This window comes from Gymnoscopelus braueri (genome assembly GCF_963280865.1).
Source record: "Gymnoscopelus braueri genome assembly, chromosome: 2".
NCBI classification, from domain to species: Eukaryota; Metazoa; Chordata; class Actinopteri; order Myctophiformes; family Myctophidae; genus Gymnoscopelus; species Gymnoscopelus braueri.
Window position 1 is genome coordinate 12,890,097 of NC_137604.1, and position 21,821 is coordinate 12,911,917.

Consider the following 21,821-nt stretch of genomic DNA (forward strand, 5'->3'; position numbering starts at 1 on the left):
TCTATATTTACCTACTTGCTATTTGCATGTATGATACTCACAACTCTTCGCTATAATCTGGGTCCAGTTGCCTGGAGGTGAAGTTCACCTCAGGATAGATGACTCTGGAGTGGATCGGAAACAAACCCCCCAGAACAAAGTCTCCAGTCTGGTAATATCTGCTGAGATTAAACAGTGCCTGTAACTCACAAGAAGAGGGAGATGAGGAAGACAAAGCAGTGAATGAAGAGAACAATATCAAGGTCATGTTCAGGTATGAAAGCAGGTGTGTGTCTTGAGAAGCCCTCATGACTCTCCTCGTCTATCTGACCCCCACCTTTCTAAATCCATTGTCCAGTTGTTACGTTTTATACACAGTGCTGTGCCATCCCCTGTGCCAACGTATGCCACTACGTAATCTTTCACAACACCCATGTGGGCAGAGGCAGACGTAGGGGCATGACTTAACATTAGAGTTCTCAACGGGCCTGAAAATTAAGGCCCGGACCTACAGTAACTGGGCCCTACTGGCCCGGCCTGAGGCTCAGCCCTAACAATTACCATACTTTTAGGCTTTTAAATGCCACTTGCCATTTATAATGATTTTTTTTTTTTTGTAGACCAATAGTTTTCAGACTTCAATGTGAGGGCCACTATGAGACACTATAGTACTGTGCGTGCGTGCGTGCGTGCGTGGGCGTTTGTGTGTGTTTACTTTAACACACTCACTGTGAATTAACAATAAACGATTTTGGCACATTTCGATATAAAGTTACATTATTATACTCTACATCATTGTAGGGGAATTATAAATCTGTATAAAGGTATTAAACAGATACTTTGGACAATCTCATCAAATAAACAAATTTAATTAGAGCGGCTGATTTAGCAAGGCATTGACCCATGTGAGATTTAATTAGTGTTATTGTAAAGTTTGAATCTTATCCTCTAAGGTCTGGATTAATTAAAAAACAACACTGTGCGTGTGTGTGTGTGTGTGTGTGTGTGTGTGTGTGTGTGTGTGTGTGTGTGTGTGTGTGTGTGTGTGTGTGTGTGTGTGTCTGTGTGTGTGTGTGTGTGTGTGTGTGTGTGTGTGTGTGTGTGTGTGTCTGTGTGTGTGTGTGTGTGTGTGTGTGTGTGTGTGTGTGTGTGTGTGTGTGTGTGGAGCTGCCTACAGATGACATCACTCTGCTGAGGGTCATTTGGGACACGACCCCTCACACCTCTGAAAACATCCCTGATCCTCCACTCTTCCATGTTTTTACATCTCACTTCCCCCTGGAACCTGTGTTTCAGGTCTGTTGCATCATCATGGGCCACTTGAGAATAGTGAATAGTTCAGATTTTTTGACATGATTCAGCTGTATAACATTTTTATATACTGGGTGCCCAATCTACACTGTAAAATCCTCAGTGCTAATTTAACTTTGAGAGTTTGTAATGGAACCAGATGGATCCCACAGGTCCATTTGGTTCTGTTTACACACACAGGCCTGTGAGGGTCCATTTGGACCTCCGGTGTTTCCACCTGTAAAACCCAACACAAACACTTTACAATAATGTTTTAGGAGGGAAAAAAAGAAACATACAGTTGTTCAATATTGATTCATATTTCACATTTCGCTGTTGTCGGGCAAAAACCTCCTATCTCTTTTTGTTCTCCGTAAATCAATGCCTTGATCACACTACAGTGTCACACCAAAGTATCAAAAGTATCAGATCTGCAAGCTCTAAACGGGGCGCGAAGCGACGTGTTTTGAGCTTGTAGATCTGCTACTTTTGATATTTTTTTATTTGAATCCTGAAAAAATAGAGTTGAAGAAACACAATTTCTAGGTTTTCTCTATCAGTCTCCCAATCCAAAGATAAGTTGTTTCATGCTCTACCATCTTGTCTGTAGGCATATATTCTATAGCCCGAAAGATATCTTGTCAACTATACAGAATGCGTGCTTCACAAATAATGTTCACACGTGTCTCAATACAAAACACATGCTGTCTAATGGTCCCTGATGGAAGCTTGATGTCCACTAAGACATATTTACGTAGCCGTAACTCTTCCTTGACCTCTGGTAACATGGGGTCTGTAGGCTTCTCCAGAATTTGGATTGGTTCCTTTAAAAACCCTTCTAAAACTCCTGCCCATGCTACACAGGAATCTGAACGCAACACAATCAGCGCAAGGGCGTATTCACTGTATCGAAGACACTCGACAAACACTCGAACCTTTTCTCCTCCAGTTCCAACTCTTTGATCCTGAAAAAGACAATGAGACTTCTAGAGTAACACTTGCTATGCATCCCATGTATGATACATTATAAACAACAGGCCTACTCATAATGAATCATAATATTGTATATTGCTTATAACAGTATAATTATATGCACTCATAAGGTTAAACTGTAAATATTGATATTTTATGTTTTGCATTGTTGTTTACTGCACTGTTGTTTATCCAGCTGTTTGAGTGTTGAATGGAAAGAAGCCTTTGGCTTTTTTGTGTCTCTTCCATTTGGCGTTGTTTTCCCCTTCTTTTCATTTTTTTCAATCAATTTACAATTTATGCATTTAGCAGACGCTCTTAATCCAGAGTGATTTACAGTAAGCAAGGTAAACACATACATCAAATGCATAGAGACAGTGTAGTGCCTCAGTAATCTAGGATCATAGGTAAGCCAAGAACCTATCATCAGTCTAAACAGTATAATATCAGAATGCATGGTCGTCAAGGCTATAGGACAAGTTCTACGGCAAGTGTTACGGGCTAAAGTGGAGTCTGAATATTGGTGCTTCGAGTAAAGTAAAACTAAATTCATAAAAGTTTGAATTCATACAAAACATTTATGCTTGCACGTTCAGGAATGCAATAACTTTTGATCAATAATTGATCAAAATTGATCAATAATTGATCATTATAGTTTGACTGTCACTGTAAGTGGTAATTGTAAATTATTTACAATTACCACTTACAGTGACAGTCAAACTATAATGCATTGTAATAGTGATTATACCATATACAATAATTATAATTATTTATAATAAAGTATGATCCTTGCCAAAACATTGCACGTGAGTGTCCAGCAATTATGAAGTATTAAAATATTTGAACTCACCAGTCATTATTATGCTTTGTAATGTGTAATGATTGTTGTGATGAGGATTCATTAACACTATTAACTATAATTTCACACTTTTATAAGCAGATTATAAGGCATTCCAAATATGTTATATATGTTATAGACATGGGATGATAGCAATTGTTACCGCTGGTATGTTGATGTTAATTGTGTCTGCATTTATTGTCTATACAATATTTAGTAGGCTAGTTATAGTTATGTCTGAATATATTATGTCAGGTTTAAAATAAATAAAATTATGACAGAAAATGGAAATATTATTAGGGCTTTATTCCTATCACTTTGTAGCTAAACTCAGACTAAAATGGTGAAAACCTATTAATCATTATGGGAACAGCTTTGCCTTCTTTAAATTGATATTCTTTGACGTTAAAGTAGCTACTATAAAACTAAATGAAATGTTACAATATTCCAAAACATGAAGAACAACATGCAGTACACAACTATTAACTGCCTGCTCATATGACTCCCACTGATTGTGTAATTAACCCAAAACCAACTGCTTTGTGAAAACCTGAACCTATACAGCAGTGGTGGAAGCTATTGTACTTAAGCCAAAGTATGGTAGCAATACCATAACATAGACATACTTTAAAGGTTCTGTATTCAAAACTGTACTTGAGTAAAAGTACAAAAGTACTGTCTTCAGTACCAAAGTAAAACAAATACTCTATGCAGAATGGCCCATTTTACAATCTTACAATTGGATTGTACTTAGTAACGCATTAATGTGTTTATCACTTTAACGTTGCCACTTTTATTTTATGTTTTTATTTATTATTTCTTAAAAAAATTCCTACATTTTCAAAGATCTGCGGTCTGCAACTCACCTCGGTATGAGGGACAACTCACCTCGGTATGAGGGACATGTGAAACATGTGAAACATGTGTAAAAGAATCATGGGGAAACAGTCAGAACATCCTACAAACATCAAGGCCACATGTGATTGTTATTTCATTGTTATTGTTGTCATGACCTACAGTGGGTGACTGTGGTCGAGGTTGTTGACACATTACAGAACACAAACATTATTTTGATATGAAAGCATTTGCTAGTGTATGTTAAGTAGAATTCTCAAATTCTGCCCGAACATTACCGACATTTTTGGGCCGGGCCAGGCCCAAAATCCTTGCTAATTAGTCAGGCCTAGCTGAAGAAGAGGGGAAAAAAAGGATCTATGACCCCCAAAAAACTGCCTTTCAACTTTCAACTGCCCCTAGCGGCCTAACGGTAAGGCCAACGGAAATGGCAATGGATTTGTTGAATGCAGCTCAAAGTGAGCTTTACTCATGTATCTAGTTTGTCCCCGTCCGACCTTCCTAGCCTGTGTTATTAAAGAAAAACGGGCAACAATGGTCAAAACTCAATCGAAAATTGCTTGTTTGATGCGTGACTTTGAGGACTTCAAGCATAAAATGACACCTTTTTCAAGTTTTTCAGGTTTTATGGCCTAAAAGTATGGTAATAGGGCTGGCAAAGTTCGCTTGGGTGGGGGAGTGATTTGGGGGGCGTGGCCAAGATTCACCATGTTGGTTGGGTCACTACCAGTCTACAGACCCATCCAACAGGGTACACTACTATATAGCTAGTACACACAGCGGTACATCCAAAGAATTACATCAACAATGTTAAAAGCCAACTGCAAAAACAAACTTTCAAATGTATAAAATGTATAATCTTTTGAAAATAGCAGATCTACAAGCTCAAAATGCTTGTAGATCGGCTATTTTCAAATGGCCGAAATGTATGGGCTGAAGTGGTTACTGTATGTTTTGTAATAATAATCAAAATCTACAAAGTAACCACTGTAAGTCAACGTCACATGAAGGTGTCTTATTTGAAAACAAGGTACATTTACAGGTTACTATGTGTATAAAAAAGGAACCTCATCAGGCTCAAAGAGGAGTAAAATGGTCTCTGCCCATCCATATTATAATGTGATCATTAACACGTGAGGCAACTGGTGATCTGATCATCATCATCAGGATTCGGTTATATTTGCATTGAATGAAAGCACTGCATAATGATAGAATGGCCTATGCATTTTAGCCATGTGAAAGAATTCGGTTCTATTTGCATATAATCATTTTATGTAGAAAGACTATGTATTTTATTTGAAAACATGTACAGGTTACTATGTACATAAAAAGGGAACAGATAATGTATCTACAGAGCATAACCTCATATCTGCTTTTACTATGCAGAAGGGTACTATTACAAATAGTTTCAGAACCACACTGGTGCACAAGTTAGTCAGATCACAGCATGCTCAGACAACTTTGTCAAGGATTGTCATGTCCTGCCCACTCCTGGTTTATGCTAGCCTGATTATCAGCCTGTTTGGAACCAGGCTAGGTGTATGCATCAGAGTGATGGGTACCCTACCATTTAATATATGGTACTTGTTGCGTATAGTGCCTATAACCCTCTCTACATGGATCCTGAGGTGTGCTATCTTGCGTGTTTCTTCCACGTCTTTTTCTGTCATCTGGGCTGTCAGACAACCAAGCCATGCATCGTCTCTTTGTTACGTCGGGAGACCTGGCTGGCTTCCATTTGGGAATGCGGTGAAAAGTTAGTCCGTTGTCCATTTTAGCCCCTTTATTCTCAACTTGTCGATGGTGAGAAGCCATGGAACAGTTTTCATACAACAATTCATTCCCATTTTGGCGAAACACTGCTGAAAGAGCACTAACTAGCAGGCTACTATTAGCGAACCTCCGAGTGAAGGGAGATGTCGACCCCACCGACCGGGGGCGGGGCTAGCCGCAGCCGTGGAGTGACACCAGCCTTGCCAGCCCTATTGTTCTGGCCGGACCGAGCCACAGGCCGGCCCAGTAGGAAGTGAAATGGTGGATATGATATGTTGCGCACCGGAGCGCACTAGCCTATTAGTTTGTATTGGCCAGTGCACTCAGTGCTGTATTTCCGAACGCACCCTAGATAACCCAATGTTCCCTTTATAGATATATGTATGTATATGGATTAATATTCATAAAACCCACAGACAGACTTTTATTTAAAAGCAGATCTACAAGCTCGCAAAGCATCATGGTGCAACACTTTGTGAGCTTGTAGATCGGCTATTTTCACTACTTTTATGGGACACTGTTGTACAACGCACAAAGCAACCTTCTGTACAGGCAGTGAGAGTGATGTGAGATTTTTTAAATATATTTTATACATCTGAAAAGTTGTGAAACATTCATTAGTAGCCAATAAACATACCCGTTATTTTACATCAAAACATGTTTTGTGCATGGCCCTCAAACCTCTTATCATAATGATTGGGCAATGCAACCCCCTTGTCTGAAGGTCTGAATAGTGGACAACTGGACAAAGTATTGAATGAAATGAAGTGATTGTGACACTTTGGCGTTGCCATGTCTGCTTATTATAAGCGACCTTGTTTTAAATTAAGTTGTTTGTAAATATTGGTAGTTGTGGTTTGCTTTTTATTTGTTGTGATCTTGTAAATCGGCTATTTTCAAATATCCGATGCATTTAGGATTAAAGTACTCATGTGGCCTATAATAGTCACTTATTTTGGGCTTGTTTTCATAGACCTGTTTGATTATTTCTCTTGCAGAATCTGGCAACTTTGGTCGCAATTGAGAGAGAGAGAGAAAAATAATGAGTATCCTCTGTTCTCTAATTATTGTTCTTCAGTGGTGGAAGAAATACTCAGATATTTTACTTAAATAAAAGTAGCAATACCACAATATAAAAATACTCTGTTACAAGTAAAAGGCCTCTGTTAAAAATGTTATTGAGTAAAAGTACAAAGTGTTGGCATCAAAATATACTCAAAGTACCAAAAGTTAAGGTAAAATGTTTGAAAATGGCATTGTGAAAATTGTGAGCTTGTAGATCAGCTATTTTCAATTAGCCTATGTATAAAATAGGGCCATTCCCACCAGAATAAGGATGCTAGGGTTCAAGTGGTTATTTAAAACAAACAGTTCCTATCATTCAAACATTTGGCGTTACCTGTAACTCTGAGGACCCCCTAGAGGTCCCGGACCCCCTGTTGAACACCCCTGCCTTCAATACAGCAATGCACTGCTATAAAAAAAAGTGCCTTTTGAATACTTGGGAGTATTTTCTTTGAGTATATACTTTGTGGAATTAGGCATATGTTTAATAATGGTATTAATGTTACGCTTCTGACGATCTCCTCAAATAAACAATTAAAATCAGAGTCTGATTAAGCGAGCCATTGAAGCGTGTGTTGTTTAATGAAGTGTTATTGTTATTGTTTCAACCTCGTGCCGTTTAAACATCCTCTAAGGGCTGAGTTCATTAAAAAACATGTTCATTAAAAAACATGTTCATAAAAGAATTAAAAACAAATAAAGATGTTTGTGTCGCTGTCTGTATATTTGACCTCACTCACCTTAGGGTACTCTGACAGTGTATGTTAACGGTCTGTAACTCTGAGAGTGTACAAATGGAACCAAATGGACCCTTACAGATCTGTAACTCTGAGAGTGTACACATGGAACCAAATGGACCCAAACACTTCTGTAACTCTGAGAGTGTACACATGGAACCAAATGGACCCTTACATGTCTGTAACTCTGAGAGTGTACACATGGAACCAAATGGACCCTTACGGGTCTGTAACTCTGAGAGTGTACAAATCTCAGACCCTTACGGGTCCATTTGGTTCCATTTGTACACTCTCAGAGTTGAATTAACACTGAGGATTCTATCGTGCAGACTGGGGGTCCCAAAGTGAAAGGAAATGGTATCAAATTGACGGTCCCGTGGTCTAATTCATTTCATTGCTGTCGGATGGAAACACTGTATATCCACAACTTTGTTTTAAATGGTTAAAATAGCCAATCCACAAGCTCACAGTGACATAGATTATGTAGCAGATGTCTGAAGTCATAAACGGGCGACCCGGCCTGCTGGAGAAAGCAGTATGTTCTGCACTGAGATCAGCCAAAAGTTCTACTCCCTCACTACCTGTAGGGTTGTGAGTTTAAATCCCACTGTGAACCAAAACATTATTGTTTTTTCATCATCATCATCACCAAAAATAGCACATCTACAAGCTCAGAACGCGTCACAATGATGCGTTGTAGAGCTTGTAGATCAGCTATTTTAGCTATTTTCGAAACATTTTGAAGAATTTTGGACTGTTCCTTTCACATTCTAAGCATTTTGGTTGAGTGCGAGCATGCGTGCATGCATATGCGCGCGCGCGCGCGTGTGTGTGTGTGTGTGTGTGTGTGTGTGTGTGTGTGTGTGTGTGTGTGTGTGTGTGTGTGCGTGCGTGTGAAACAACAGAAAAATAGCACACACTCAATGTAGCTCAATTTGAAGCTGTAGGCAGACAGACAGATAGACAGACAGACAGACAGACAGACAGACAGACAGAGACAGACAGACAGACAGACAGACAGACAGACAGACAGACAGACAGACAGACAGACAGACAGACAGACAGACAGACAGACAGACAGACAGACAGACAGAGACAGAGACACAGACACAGACACAGACACAGACAGAGAGACAGACAGACAGACAGACAGACAGACAGACAGACAGACATAGAGACAGACAGACAGACAGACAGACAGACAGACAGACAGACAGACAGACAGACAGACAGACAGACAGACAGACAGACACACAGAGTGAGAGACAGACAGACAGACAGACAGAGACACGGAGTGAGAGACAGACAGAGACACAGAGTGAGAGACAGACAGACAGACAGACAGAGACACAGAGTGAGAGACAGACAGACAGACAGACAGAGACACAGAGTGAGAGACAGACACAGAGACAGAGACACAGAGTGAGAGACAGACAGAGACACAGAGTGAGAGACAGACAGAGACACAGAGTGAGAGACAGACAGAGACATAGAGACACAGAGTGAGAGACAGACAGAGACACAGAGTGAGAGACAGACAGAGACACAGAGTGAGAGACAGACAGAGACACAGAGTGAGAGACAGACAGAGACACAGAGTGAGAGACAGACAGAGACACAGAGTGAGAGACAGACAGAGACGCAGAGACACAGAGTGAGAGACAGACAGAGACACAGAGACACAGAGTGAGAGACAGAGTGAGACACAGAGTGAGAGACAGACAGACAGACAGACAGACACACATATTGAGAGACAGACAGAGACAGAGAGACACAGAATGAGAGACAGACAGAGACACAGAGACAGAGAGACAGAGAGACAGAGAGACAGAGAGACAGAGAGACAGAGACAGAGAGACAGAGAGACACAGAGACACAGAGACACAGAGACAGAGAGACAGAGAGACAGAGAGACACAGAGACACAGAGACAGAGAGACAGAGAGACAGAGAGACACAGAGACAGAGAGACACAGAGACAGAGAGACACAGAGACAGAGTGAGAGAGAGACAGACAGACAGACAGACAGACAGACAGACAGACAGACAGACAGACAGACAGACAGACAGACAGACAGACAGACAGACAGACAGACAGACAGACAGACAGACAGACAGACAGACAGACAGACAGACAGACAGACAGACAGAGACACAGAGTGAGAGACAGACAGACAGACAGACAGAGACACAGAGTGAGAGACAGACAGAGACACAGAGTGAGAGACAGACAGACAGACAGAGACACAGAGTGAGAGACAGACAGAGAGACAGAGACAGAGAGTGAGAGACAGACAGACAGACAGACAGACAGACAGACAGACAGACAGACAGACAGACAGACAGACAGACAGACAGACAGAGACACAGAGTGAGAGACAGACAGACAGAGACACAGAGTGAGAGACAGACAGACAGACAGACAGAGACACAGAGTGAGAGACAGACAGACAGACAGACAGACAGACAGACAGACAGACAGACAGACAGACAGACAGACAGACAGACAGACAGACAGACAGACAGACAGACAGACAGACAGACAGACAGACAGACAGACAGACAGACAGACAGACAGAGACAGACAGAGACACAGAGACAGAGACAGAGACACAGAGACAGAGACACAGAGTGAGAGACAGACAGAGACACAGAGTCACAGGCAGACAGACAGATAGACAGACAGAGACACAGAGACAGAGACAGAGACAGACAGAGACAGAGACAGAGACACAGAGACAGAGACACAGAGTGAGAGACAGACAGAGACACAGAGTCACAGAGTGAGAGACAGACAGAGACACAGAGTGAGAGACAGACAGAGACACAGAGTGAGAGACAGACAGACAGACAGACAGAGACACAGAGTGAGAGACAGACAGAGACACAGAGTGAGAGACAGACAGAGACACAGAGTGAGAGACAGACAGACAGAGACACAGAGTGAGAGACAGACAGAGACACAGAGTGAGAGACAGACAGAGACACAGAGTGAGAGACAGACAGAGACACAGAGTGAGAGACAGACAGAGACACAGAGTGAGAGACACAGAGTGAGAGACAGACAGAGACACAGAGAGACAGACAGAGAGACAGAGAGACAGACAGAGAGACAGAGAGACAGAGAGACAGACAGACAGACAGACAGACAGACAGACAGACAGACAGACAGACAGACAGAGACACAGACAGACAGACAGACAGACAGACAGACAGACAGACAGACAGACAGACAGACAGACAGACAGACAGACAGACAGACAGACAGACAGCCAGACAGACAGACAGACAGACAGACAGACAGACAGACAGAGTGAGAGACAGACAGACAGACAGACAGACAGACAGACAGACAGACAGACAGACAGACAGACAGACAGACAGACAGACAGACAGACAGACAGACAGACAGACAGACAGACAGACAGACAGACAGAGAGACACAGAGACACAGAGACAGAGAGACACAGAGACAGAGAGACAGAGAGACACAGAGACAGAGAGACACAGAGACAGAGAGACAGAGAGACAGAGAGACACAGAGAAAGAGACAGAGACAGAGACAGAGAGACACAGAGTGAGAGACAGAGAGACAGACAGACAAAAAGCAAAGTGCAATAATAGCACAATAAGACATGGAAATGGAATAGATTGAAATTGAGACAAAGCTATTGACAGGAATCGAACGCTCGACCTTCGGACTCACAGGCTGAGACACGACCTGTAGTGCTACAGCTTCGTCCAGGCTGAAGTTGTCTGTTGAAGATCATAAATTTTTGCCTTCTCTCATGAACCAAGCCCCTGGCTGAAACTGGTGAAAGTAGCTGATCTACAAGCTCAGAAACACGTTGCTATCTGAAGAGTTGTGAGATTGTAGATCGGCTATTTTCACAATGAAGTACGTCATACATTGAAAAAACATACTCTCAAATAAGCATTTCATGTTATCTTTACCGTTTGCACATGTATTCATTGATCAGTCATGTTTTTTGCAATTCAACTTAAATGAGTCTGCATCAAGTGAGGCTTGAACCGGCAACCTTGCGGTCGTGTGGCACTCACTTAAGGGAGAAGCCATTGGACCAACAGATAAAATCTGTGAAAAAATAGATCACAGAGATGATACAGTTTCACGCAAATAGCTGAAAAATCCTGGGTTTAAGTGTTTTTCAAACTGCTTAAAATTGCAGACAATCTAAGGGCGGAGTGAGAGACATGGAAACGGAATAGATTGAAGAGAGAGAGAGATGGAAGCAGAATGGATTGATTGGACGTCTCAACCTATTGCCATTAACAGGAATCAAACCCTCATCCTTCGGATTGACAGGCTGCAACACTACCTATAGTGCTATAGCTTTGTCCAGGCTGAGGTTGTCTGTTGAAGATTCTGTTGAAGATAAAAGTGAACCAGTGAAAGCAGCCGATCTACAAGCTCAGAAACACGTTGCTATCTGAAAAGTTTTGAGATTGTAGATCGGCTATTTTCAGAATGAAGTATGTCATACATTGCAAAAACATACCCTCTCAAATAAACATTTCATGTTATCTTTACCCTTTGCACATGTATTCATTGATACATTCATGTTTTTTGCGATTCAACTTAAATGAGTCTGCATCAAGTGAGGCTTGAACTAGCAACCTTGCAGTCATGAGGCACTCACTTAAGGGAGAAGCCATTGGACCAACAGACAAGACCTGTGAAAAAGAGATAACACAGCAGCCGATCTACAAGCTCAGAAACACGTTGCTATCTGAAAAGTTGTGAGATTGTAGATCGGCTATTTTCACAATTTTGTCATATATTGCAAAAAATACTCTCTCCAAGAAGCATTTCATGTTATCTTTAACAGTTGCGCATGCATTAATTGATACAGTCATGTTTTGTGCGATACAATTGAGAAGTAGCCAGCAAGAGTTGAGGCTTGAACTGGCGACCTTGGATCCAGAGGCTGATGCTGAAGCAAGACGCCATTGGACCAACAGACCAGAACCAGTGAAAAAAGAATTCACACTAACACTAACACTAAGATCACTCGTTCACAAACCATTTACCAATAGAGAAATTGTATGTCTCCTCGAAACCGAAACCAGTGAAAGCAGCCGATCTACAAGCTCACAAAACGTTGCTATCTGAAAAGTTGTGAGATTGTAGATCGGCTATTTTCACAATGAAGTACGTCATACATTGAAAAAACATACTCTCAAATAAGCATTTCATGTTATCTTTACCGTTTGCACATGTATTCATTGATACAGTCATGTTTTTTGCAATTCAACTTAAATGAGTCTGCATCAAGTGAGGCTTGAACCGGCAACCTTGCGGTCGTGAGGCACACGTTTAAGCGAGAAGCCATTGGAGCAACAGACAAGAATCTGTGAAAAAGGAGATCACACAGATGATACAGTTTCACGCAAATAGCTGAAAAATCCTGGGTTTAAGTGTTTTTCAAACTGCTCAAAATTGCGGACAATCTAAGGGCGGAGCTTACTGGTCAACGTGATACATGTGTTCCTCATGAGTCAAGGCACATGTGTAAGCAGGTTTAATGGCTGTCGGCCAAACGAGGCATGACTTTTACCTGTTTAAAGTTTGCACTTTCAAAAAATCGCTATAGCGCCCCCCTTTGACCAATTGGAGTAAGATTGGTTTCAGTAATATTTGGAATGACCCTCAACATTAACGCAAAGTTTCAAAGAAATGTGAGTCTGTATGTGTGTGTTAGGGGCAGATGAATAATTGTCATAAAACTGCAATATTCATTGGCTCATTAAAGCTTCATTTTTTCACTTATGGAAAATCTTTTGCACAGGTTTTTCGGCATAGGTCCAAAGTTCATGTGTAAAACGTTTCGTGCAGATTGCTCAAAAATCCCAGGAGGAGATAGGTTTTAACTGCTTTTCATATAATTCAAAATGGTGGGAGATCTAAAGGTCAGAGGTCAAAAGTCAGAGGGTTAAAGTTGTTCATCATGAGTAGACGCATGTGTGTATTGAAGTTTTATGGCTGTAGGTCAAACAGGGCATGAGTTGTACCTGTTCAAAGTTGGCATTTTCAATTGAGTGCTATAGCGCCACCTTTTGACGAAAGATTGTGAGATTTATTTCTTGATAGTTTTTCACCATCTACCATATGGCCGAGTTTCGTAAAAAGCGACAGCACGGTTCACCCAGAACTGCGAAAAGTGGCGGAAACAGAAGAATACGTACAATATTAAAACAGGTCCAGAGCTGAGCTCTGGCCCCGTAACTAGAAAAAGTGCTCCTCGGAGCACAGGTCTCCACCAGGTCAGGTAGGTATTGTGGCCCCCTGGTGGCACTATAATAGGCCAATGTGAAAAGGGTGCCATTTTTTCCTAGGCCTTGCACGGCAATCGGACACTGCGTTCATGATTTGAGGCATTGTGTTCCAAAAATGTGTTTTGCAAAATCAGACCTGTTGGTGGCACTATAACAGGCCAATGTTTAAAGGGTGGCATTTGTTCCTCAACATAGTGTGAATGTGCGTGCAAAGTTTGACCGCAATCGGACGCTGTGTTCATGATTCGCGGCATTTTGTTCCAAACAAGCCACTACTGCAAACCTTAGATGTGAATCTTAGCCAATCAGGATGGAATATTAAAAATCAAACAGATCCATCTTGATCACATAGAGATCATGCGTACCGATTTGCGTGACATTTGGATAAAAATGGTAAGGAGTAGTATAAAATAATGTGTTTTACATACAGTAAGTCGGCCTCCTGGTGGCGCTTTAAAAGGCAGATGTGAAAAAGGCAGGGCAAAGGTTTTTCCTTGACTTATAGGGAGTGTGCATTCAAAGTTTTACACAGATCGGTGCAGTTATAGGTAAAAACACTAATCGTCCTGTTATAGCGCCACCATGAGGCTGATTAGAAAAAATGCAAGTGAATGGATAAAGGACAACTCATGAAGGATAAGATATTTTTATTGAATCTAAAATGAGCAATATATTTATTATGGTTTGGCAATTAATTGGATCTGCTTTTAGGTACTCTGATAAAGCGCATCTCCCAACCATAGGGACTCTGAATCCCCTGTACATAAACAGCAGATCCAAAACGATAGGTGGTAGCTGGGGTGGTGGAGGGTGAGCAGATTTTTTTTTTTAGCAAGACAGAGAGAGCAGCATTAGCAGAGTAGTGCAAATTTCCAGTTAAATAGGGTCTGAGAATGAAATGAGTGTGTGATTGGATGAGTGGATGTGAACGTGGAGCTGAAGCAACCGAGTGACCAGCTCACTGACAAAGATGCCGGCAGCGAGGACGAGGAGCATGACCACGAGGGTCAGGCCACGCCGTACCACCAGCTGTCTGCATGACAGAGCCACCCCCACTGTTGTGGCAGCTGCCACGCCCTCGCCCTGACTCGAATCAAGCGCTCCTGATACCACGTCCGCCTTCTGAGAGGTCAGAGAAACAATTGCAGTGGCCAACGCCTCCTCCAGGGGTATGATAGAATGCTCTGATTGAGGGAGAAGCAGAGATGGGGAACAAAAAGGTGTCACGAGAGTGAAGCTTCCCAGTGCCGAGAGGCAATTATTTGGGGTTGACCGCTGTTGCTCAGAGTGCGGTTTAATAGCGCAAACATGTGATGTTCCTTAAAGGAGTAGTTCACCCAAAAAATTACTCATTTACTACAATTACACACCCCATGAAGCATTGAATTCATGGAGATTTTTTTGTTTTTGTCACATTCCTAAGCCAATAATTTGATTTCCAGCGGAAATATGCTAATGGTTCCGGTTTGAGTCTCCTACCGGAAATACGCCTGGTCATCAAATTATTGGCTCAGGAATGTGTCAAAACCAAAAATATCTCCATGAATTCAAGGCTCCTTGGGGTGTGTAATTGATAGAAAATAAGTAATCTTTTGGGTGAACTATTCCTTTAAGGGAGATGCTGGTTTAGCCACCAGAAGTGGTACATTAATCCTGATGATGGAGGCTTATTTTGTTGTGAACTGTGAGGAGCATTTCAAAACAATTCCACAAAAATCAAAAGTTTGTGCAGAGAGAGGTGTGTCAGGAATAGGAAAATGTAGTTGACTTGCTTTTATTTCCGATCCCAAACATCTCTTTCCCCTCAGTGATTGGGACTCCTGCTCTCTCCAACGCCTAATTACAATATGTAAAATGTCAGTCCAAAAGCATCTCATCCAAGTAAGTTGAGTGTTTTAATAAGTATTGTAACTGTATCGTAATGATAACATAATAATAAAATGTAATGTAAGGAAAATCAAATCTATGAGTCATGACATTCATCCATGGACAGGGAATACCATAGGTGTAGGCCAGGCACCTACCTCTACAGTGGCCCTTTTCCAGTCCAGTTTACATAGGTAAACTATTAAAAGTATGGACATCAATGTGACAGAGGTGAAAAGTCCCAACCACAGCCCTGCAACAGATAGGGTACCAATAAGGACAGAATGATTGAATCTAGTACAGTGACTCAGTATGTGCACTCTCTCCAAGCACAGCTGTACTGACTCACTACTGTCTGTTTCTACTTAGGACTGTGGATAATAACTGACATGCAAAGAAAGTTAGTACTGATCAGATATATCGACTGAACCTGTTCACCTTTGTGTATCATGGCTGCTGTAAAGACTGAATTTCCCCCCGCGGTATCAATCAAGTGCAATCCATCTACCCATCTATCTAAACCACACTGATTCTACTTTTCTATTCCCAGGTATTACTTGTCTATTCCCAGGTCATTTCTAGTTTTAGCAGTAACAGGGTCCACAGGAAATCAGCTGAGAACCACCAGTTATGGCTAGTTTGGAAGCACAACCCTTTCGACAAGTGTCAAAGTGTGCAAAGTGTCGAGTGATGAAGTATAAATTAGCCTTTACTTACTGCAGTCATTCTCAAACATACTGTATGCATGTCAAGGACCCACAATAGTTTGTGCCAAGGACACCGCAAGAGAAGATTTGTCAACACTTGTCAACATTTTTCGAATTTAACAGCTCAAGCTTGTAGATCAGCCATTTTCGGATAGCCGGAAAATAATATGGGCATAAGTGCCCTATATTATCCCCCAAGGCTCCCTGGGGGTCCCCAGACCCCACCTTGAGAACCAGTGACTTATTGGACCTCTGCCATATACACTGTTCATCTCTACTCACCTACAATGCCCATTTTGACAGGGAACATTAGGACCACTCCAATGGGGAAGCCGATGAAGTAGAAACTGATGAGGTTAACTAGTGCACCGACACTCTGCTTCCCTGCTCCTCTAACAACCCCTCCAGCCACAGCCTGTGAAGATTTAATACATATGAATCCAAATGCCAATCTATATATCCATTCTTGAGAATTGGGACAAATAATGTCCTACCGAAACATTTCAAATTATTATTTATTAACACACTAATTTAAAAAAAGTTTGGTGAAAGTATATTCTTGAATATACTCTCTATATATAGATTTATATATATATTAATTACACAAGATTCAAAAGCAGAGACATGGATTCCCCCCAAACCCACCCCAGCAAACTGAACCCTGTACATGACCATGCAATGACCAGAACTAAAAGAAGACATTATACAACTGGTATATCCCTCACCGAAGTGGCATCAGACAGATGGATAAAACCATACATTATCATGACATCAGCAACCCTCGTAACAACATCTCTGAAAGAAAAGCAAAGACATTAGCATTGTCCATCTTAAAATATATACACATATGTTTTAGAAAATGTGAAAAGAAAATACACTGAAAGGGAGAAATATAGCTAAAATATATGCAGTAAACTGGGTACCCCCCCCACTAACATACAAATGGAGCAGTGTTTTTATTTTGATTGACTAAGCTATTGATAGATGCACTAACACTATTAGACATATAAATTAGTTATAAACTGTATTTGATGTACCATATCTGTTTTTTTGCTGGTAATGTTTGTAAACATTGCAGTGATAAATACTTGTATTTGATGGGTTAAGAATATAACACTAATGTATATGTTCAAAGTGTCATACTTGGTGCCAGACCAAGTATGACATAAGGATAAGGATAATTCCTTTTAACAGGTTGTTCATGAAAGTCCTTGCGGTCTTGTTTCCAATGAGAACCTGTGAGCAATTAGGGGTTAAGAGTCTTGCTCAGGGACAAATTTCATTACATCGACACATATGCTGGCCTGGCCTGGAATTGAAGCTGGGGCAACCAGGGCCTCTGGCTCCCTAGGCGGGCTCACTATTCAATTTCAATTCAATTCAATTCAAAGGGCTTTATTGGCATGAGAAAACATACGTTTACATTGCCAAAGCAGAAAGCATAATACAACAATACAGCAATACAATCAAAACAAAAAATAACTAACCACTCAGCTATGGCCACCCCTAAACTGACACTAGGATGAGTTTGTACACTGAAAAGGAGTAAAACATGACTGAAGCAAAATGACAGGCACACGTTAACTGTTAATATTTATTACCTTTTGAGGTTAATATGAATTGCATAATGGTATTATGGAGGAATGACTACGTGCGGCTTGCATGGCCTGTAATCTGCCTGTAAACGTCCACTGAACACATGTACATTTCGGGTGTTTATTGTGAACCTAGAACCAAGCCATCCAGGCTCCTGGTGAATCATGACCATAAAACGTTGTATTCTGTGTCAAAGAATATTAGAAAACTGCCAAACAAAGGGTTGGCTATTTATTAAATATGCGATATCATATAATTAAATATTCAATTATTATTTCACACAGAATAAAATGTTTTATGGTCATGATTCACCAGGAGCCTGGATGGCTTGGTTCCAGGCTTAAAATAATTGATATAAATATTTTCTGAAATCTCTATGGGAAAAATGTATGGGCTTTCGATCTGTGGCACCACAACATGGCACTGCTATGCCCTATAGTGAGAGAGAGAGAGAGAGAGAGCGTACCACCACAAAAGTGTAGCCACTAAATGCTCTGATTGCACAAGGGGCAGCCACACTGAGGAACAGGACAAATCCCGATGCTTGCATTATAAGCTGTAGCCTTTGATTGCATTTGAATACAACCAAATTTGATACACATACTGTAAGTAGGCTTTCACCCACATCTTACTGATTATAGAGAATGTATTGACAATCACAATCTCTTCATTCAAGTGCTGCCAAGCAGTGTTACGCAATAACTCTGCTGCCGCACCGAAGCGCTTGGACGCTATACCTGACGTTTGCATCATACACTCTATAGCCTTTGATTGCCTTTCAATAAAACCATATTTGATCAGATAGACATAATTATCACCCACATGTTACGGATTATAGAGAATGTTATATTGTTGTAATCCGTTCTTGATTTCCTGCGCAACGTGTTAATCAAACTCAAGTGTGTGTTTGGAGCGAATGGCATGCATAGCGCAGCTCTTTAAATAGACTATAATCTTATATAAACACAATTGACACAAGGAATTGACACTCTCACTTCTGAAATGCCACCTACATTGTGAGTGGAACATGAGTCTTTCATTGCTTATCAGCATTAACCCTCCCTCCGGAAATCTCATTTGTAATTTCTTTCAGGAGTGAGTCTGGCATGATCGCCCATTCGGCAATTTGGCTGTGGGCTGGAGTTGGGCGGGAGTAATACCGTTGACTGACAACCCCTTCAGCCAATCAGCAGTGTTCCCCTTCAGCCAGTGCATTTTTACCACCTCCAGACTAATGTGACGCAACGGGACTTTTGAGACGGCCATGCCCAAAATAGGTTGTCTTATTCGGATACATGCGTGTCACTGCCCGCCCCTGCCGGTTCTCTGATTTAAAAAAAATAAATAGGCTCTGTCATGATTAATTGACCACATATATGAAGTTAAACAACTAAATTCTATCCAAACGATGTCTTAAAAGTAAATTCCGTGCCTCAAAATAGAAGTTTGAGAGCGTTTTGAAGTTTAAAAGAGAGTAGAAAACACTGCGGTCAAAAAAGATGGCTGCCGTTCGTGTTTGGTCGGCTGCACTCAGGCTGCACTCGGTTCCATTCGGGCTCACTCGAACTCGCCACCTGATTGGCCAACTTTCGCTGTCAATCACAGAACGATGATCGACGACGCTGATAGGCTCGTCCATTTGGTGAACGGGCTAGAAAAGCCCAGACAAGCCTTCAGGCCAGACTCCTTCCTGAAATCAAATGGAAATGAGATTTTCCGGAGGGAGGGGCTTTACCAGGCTATATCAGCATGAAATGCGTGCGTAATGTCCGCCTCCCGACACTTGATTTTCTTTTCATTTGATAGAGGGATAATAAAAACATGATTGATACACTGAATGAAAATAGACACTTCAGATTATAGAGAACTTTGAATTATAGCAATCGCCTGAGAATTGGCCGAGTATGGCCAGGTTAAACTACCGGTGTCCTACAACCAAGATTTATTTTTCCCGCACCGAAAATAGCAGAGCTCACAAAGTGCATCTGCGACGCGTTGTAAACTTGTAGATCTGCTATTTTTGGCGCACGATGCAACAAAGTAAATTAGGCTTAAGAAACTGCAAATAATCGGCCGACGTTTACTTGGGACCCCAGTGTTTATTTGGACCGGCGTTTAATACGCAAAATGGGGTCAGACCCCGGTGGCTATTAGGTTCCCGGCGGCTATTTGCTGCCGGGCTACTGTTTGGGGAAATACGGTAAGTACAGTATATAGGTGTTAAGTGATAAAGAGACACCAAAGTAAGAATGTACTCACTGCTCTGAGGTGAAAATATATCCTACAATGTCTTTAGTGACTCCAAGAACGATCCCGACACAACATGAGACTATAACTGAATTGGGGAAAATAAATACATACACAGTACATTAGTAATGGTGGCCAAAGCATGGAAGAATACTTACTGACACTCTAAACTAAGGATTTAGAGGACATCCTTTGTCAATAGGATGTTGATGTAATAAACAAAAATAAGACATTTGCAGAAGTTCGGTTCATACAACAGCACTTAGTATTACATATTAACCGGCCAAAGACTAAAGGTTAATATATACTTTGTCAAACAACCCTTTCAAAAAGTTAAGTATTTTCAGTTGAAAATAGTAAAACAAAAACAAGATGCTAAACACAAAAACTCAAAGGACCACAATGTAAATATGCTATTGAACTTTGTACTTTATTATTTAGAAAAAATGTACAAATGCATATGTTTAAGCATTTTTGTCAATAAAGAAGTCAATCAAACAATGTTTACTGAAAATAATGGATTGATTGGCTAATGACACTGTTTTACGATAACATATAAATTAAACTTGAACCACAATTGGTATACTATGTTGTATGATGGTGTCGTGCAGTGAAAATAGCCAATCTGCAAGCTCACATGAACGTTTTGAGGTTGTAGATCATCTATTTGAGCTAATTTTGAAAATTGTTGAAAATGTTCGCCTACAGTATAATGAAATGCAGAAAATAGCCTGGGCTCCAGGTTTAAAGTGGTCATGGTCTTTTTCATGGATACCACTTCACACAGAACAGGAGCATTGAATGCCTGCCATTAGTAGCTTTATTGCAGTCGTGCATAAGCGCATTTCATTGATGCAGTGGTCCGTACTTGTGCAGATGAAGGATACCTTGGCAGACAGCTTGGCCTGCTCCATGTTACCAGCACCAAGAGCATTCCCAACACGCACACTGGCTGCTACAGAGAATCCACTTGGGAACTGTGGGAAATGATGAAGTAAATTTTTTTTATGTCAATAACATAATGTTACATAATGTAACAACATAATATATTACATTCTCTTTCACACAGCTTCACATACTGTATATCTAAAATATATTTGTGAAACTATATTTCCATAGCCCAAAATGCGTTTCCAAATAAATGTATCGTGTGCAATGCTGTAGGCCGACGTTTAAAAGAATAAGACCTTTATTGCTTCATTTGTCTATTTCCTGTTCATTGTGTCCATTTTCAGTATTTCTACCCATACATTGTCTGCAAACTATATCTATATACAGTGCTACTTCTCCTAGAAAACATATTATCTCTCATCATGGATAAACATGACTGTATTGGAAATTTGGAGTTACCATGTAAGCAGCAGTTACCAGCTGATAAACAATAGAGTGAGCGGCCAGCTCAGTTTCACTTATGACTCCGGCCAGGAAGCCTCCAATCTCAAACAACCACAACTCCAGGCACAGCATGAGCATGCTGGGGATGGCTAGCTTGATGAATGGTCCCCACTCCTGAAGACATTCAGTTGACCACCCTAGGGGTCAGACGGTCATGGGTCACACTCTTATTTAAGTTAATAAACGGTATTATATTGTGTAACTT

General features: G+C 41.0%; 1 protein-coding gene across 1 annotated transcript in view; it reads right to left on the reverse strand.

The window, feature by feature from the left end:
• Window positions 1–37: 37 nt before the first annotated feature.
• LOC308094223 (multidrug and toxin extrusion protein 1-like) overlaps window positions 38–21,821 on the reverse strand; it is a gene marked incomplete at its 3' end in the record, with an annotated part of 38,931 nt that continues 17,147 nt past the window's right edge. The window contains exons 9-15 of the mRNA XM_080440743.1: window positions 21,572–21,753; window positions 21,090–21,198; window positions 20,260–20,309; window positions 16,661–16,793; window positions 14,772–14,989; window positions 2,130–2,234; window positions 38–178 (exon numbers count right to left, since the gene is read on the reverse strand). Of these exons, the coding sequence (XP_080296869.1) occupies window positions 38–178; window positions 2,130–2,234; window positions 14,772–14,989; window positions 16,661–16,793; window positions 20,260–20,309; window positions 21,090–21,198; window positions 21,572–21,753 (938 nt within the window). The remainder of the gene's footprint in view (window positions 179–2,129; window positions 2,235–14,771; window positions 14,990–16,660; window positions 16,794–20,259; window positions 20,310–21,089; window positions 21,199–21,571; window positions 21,754–21,821) is intronic.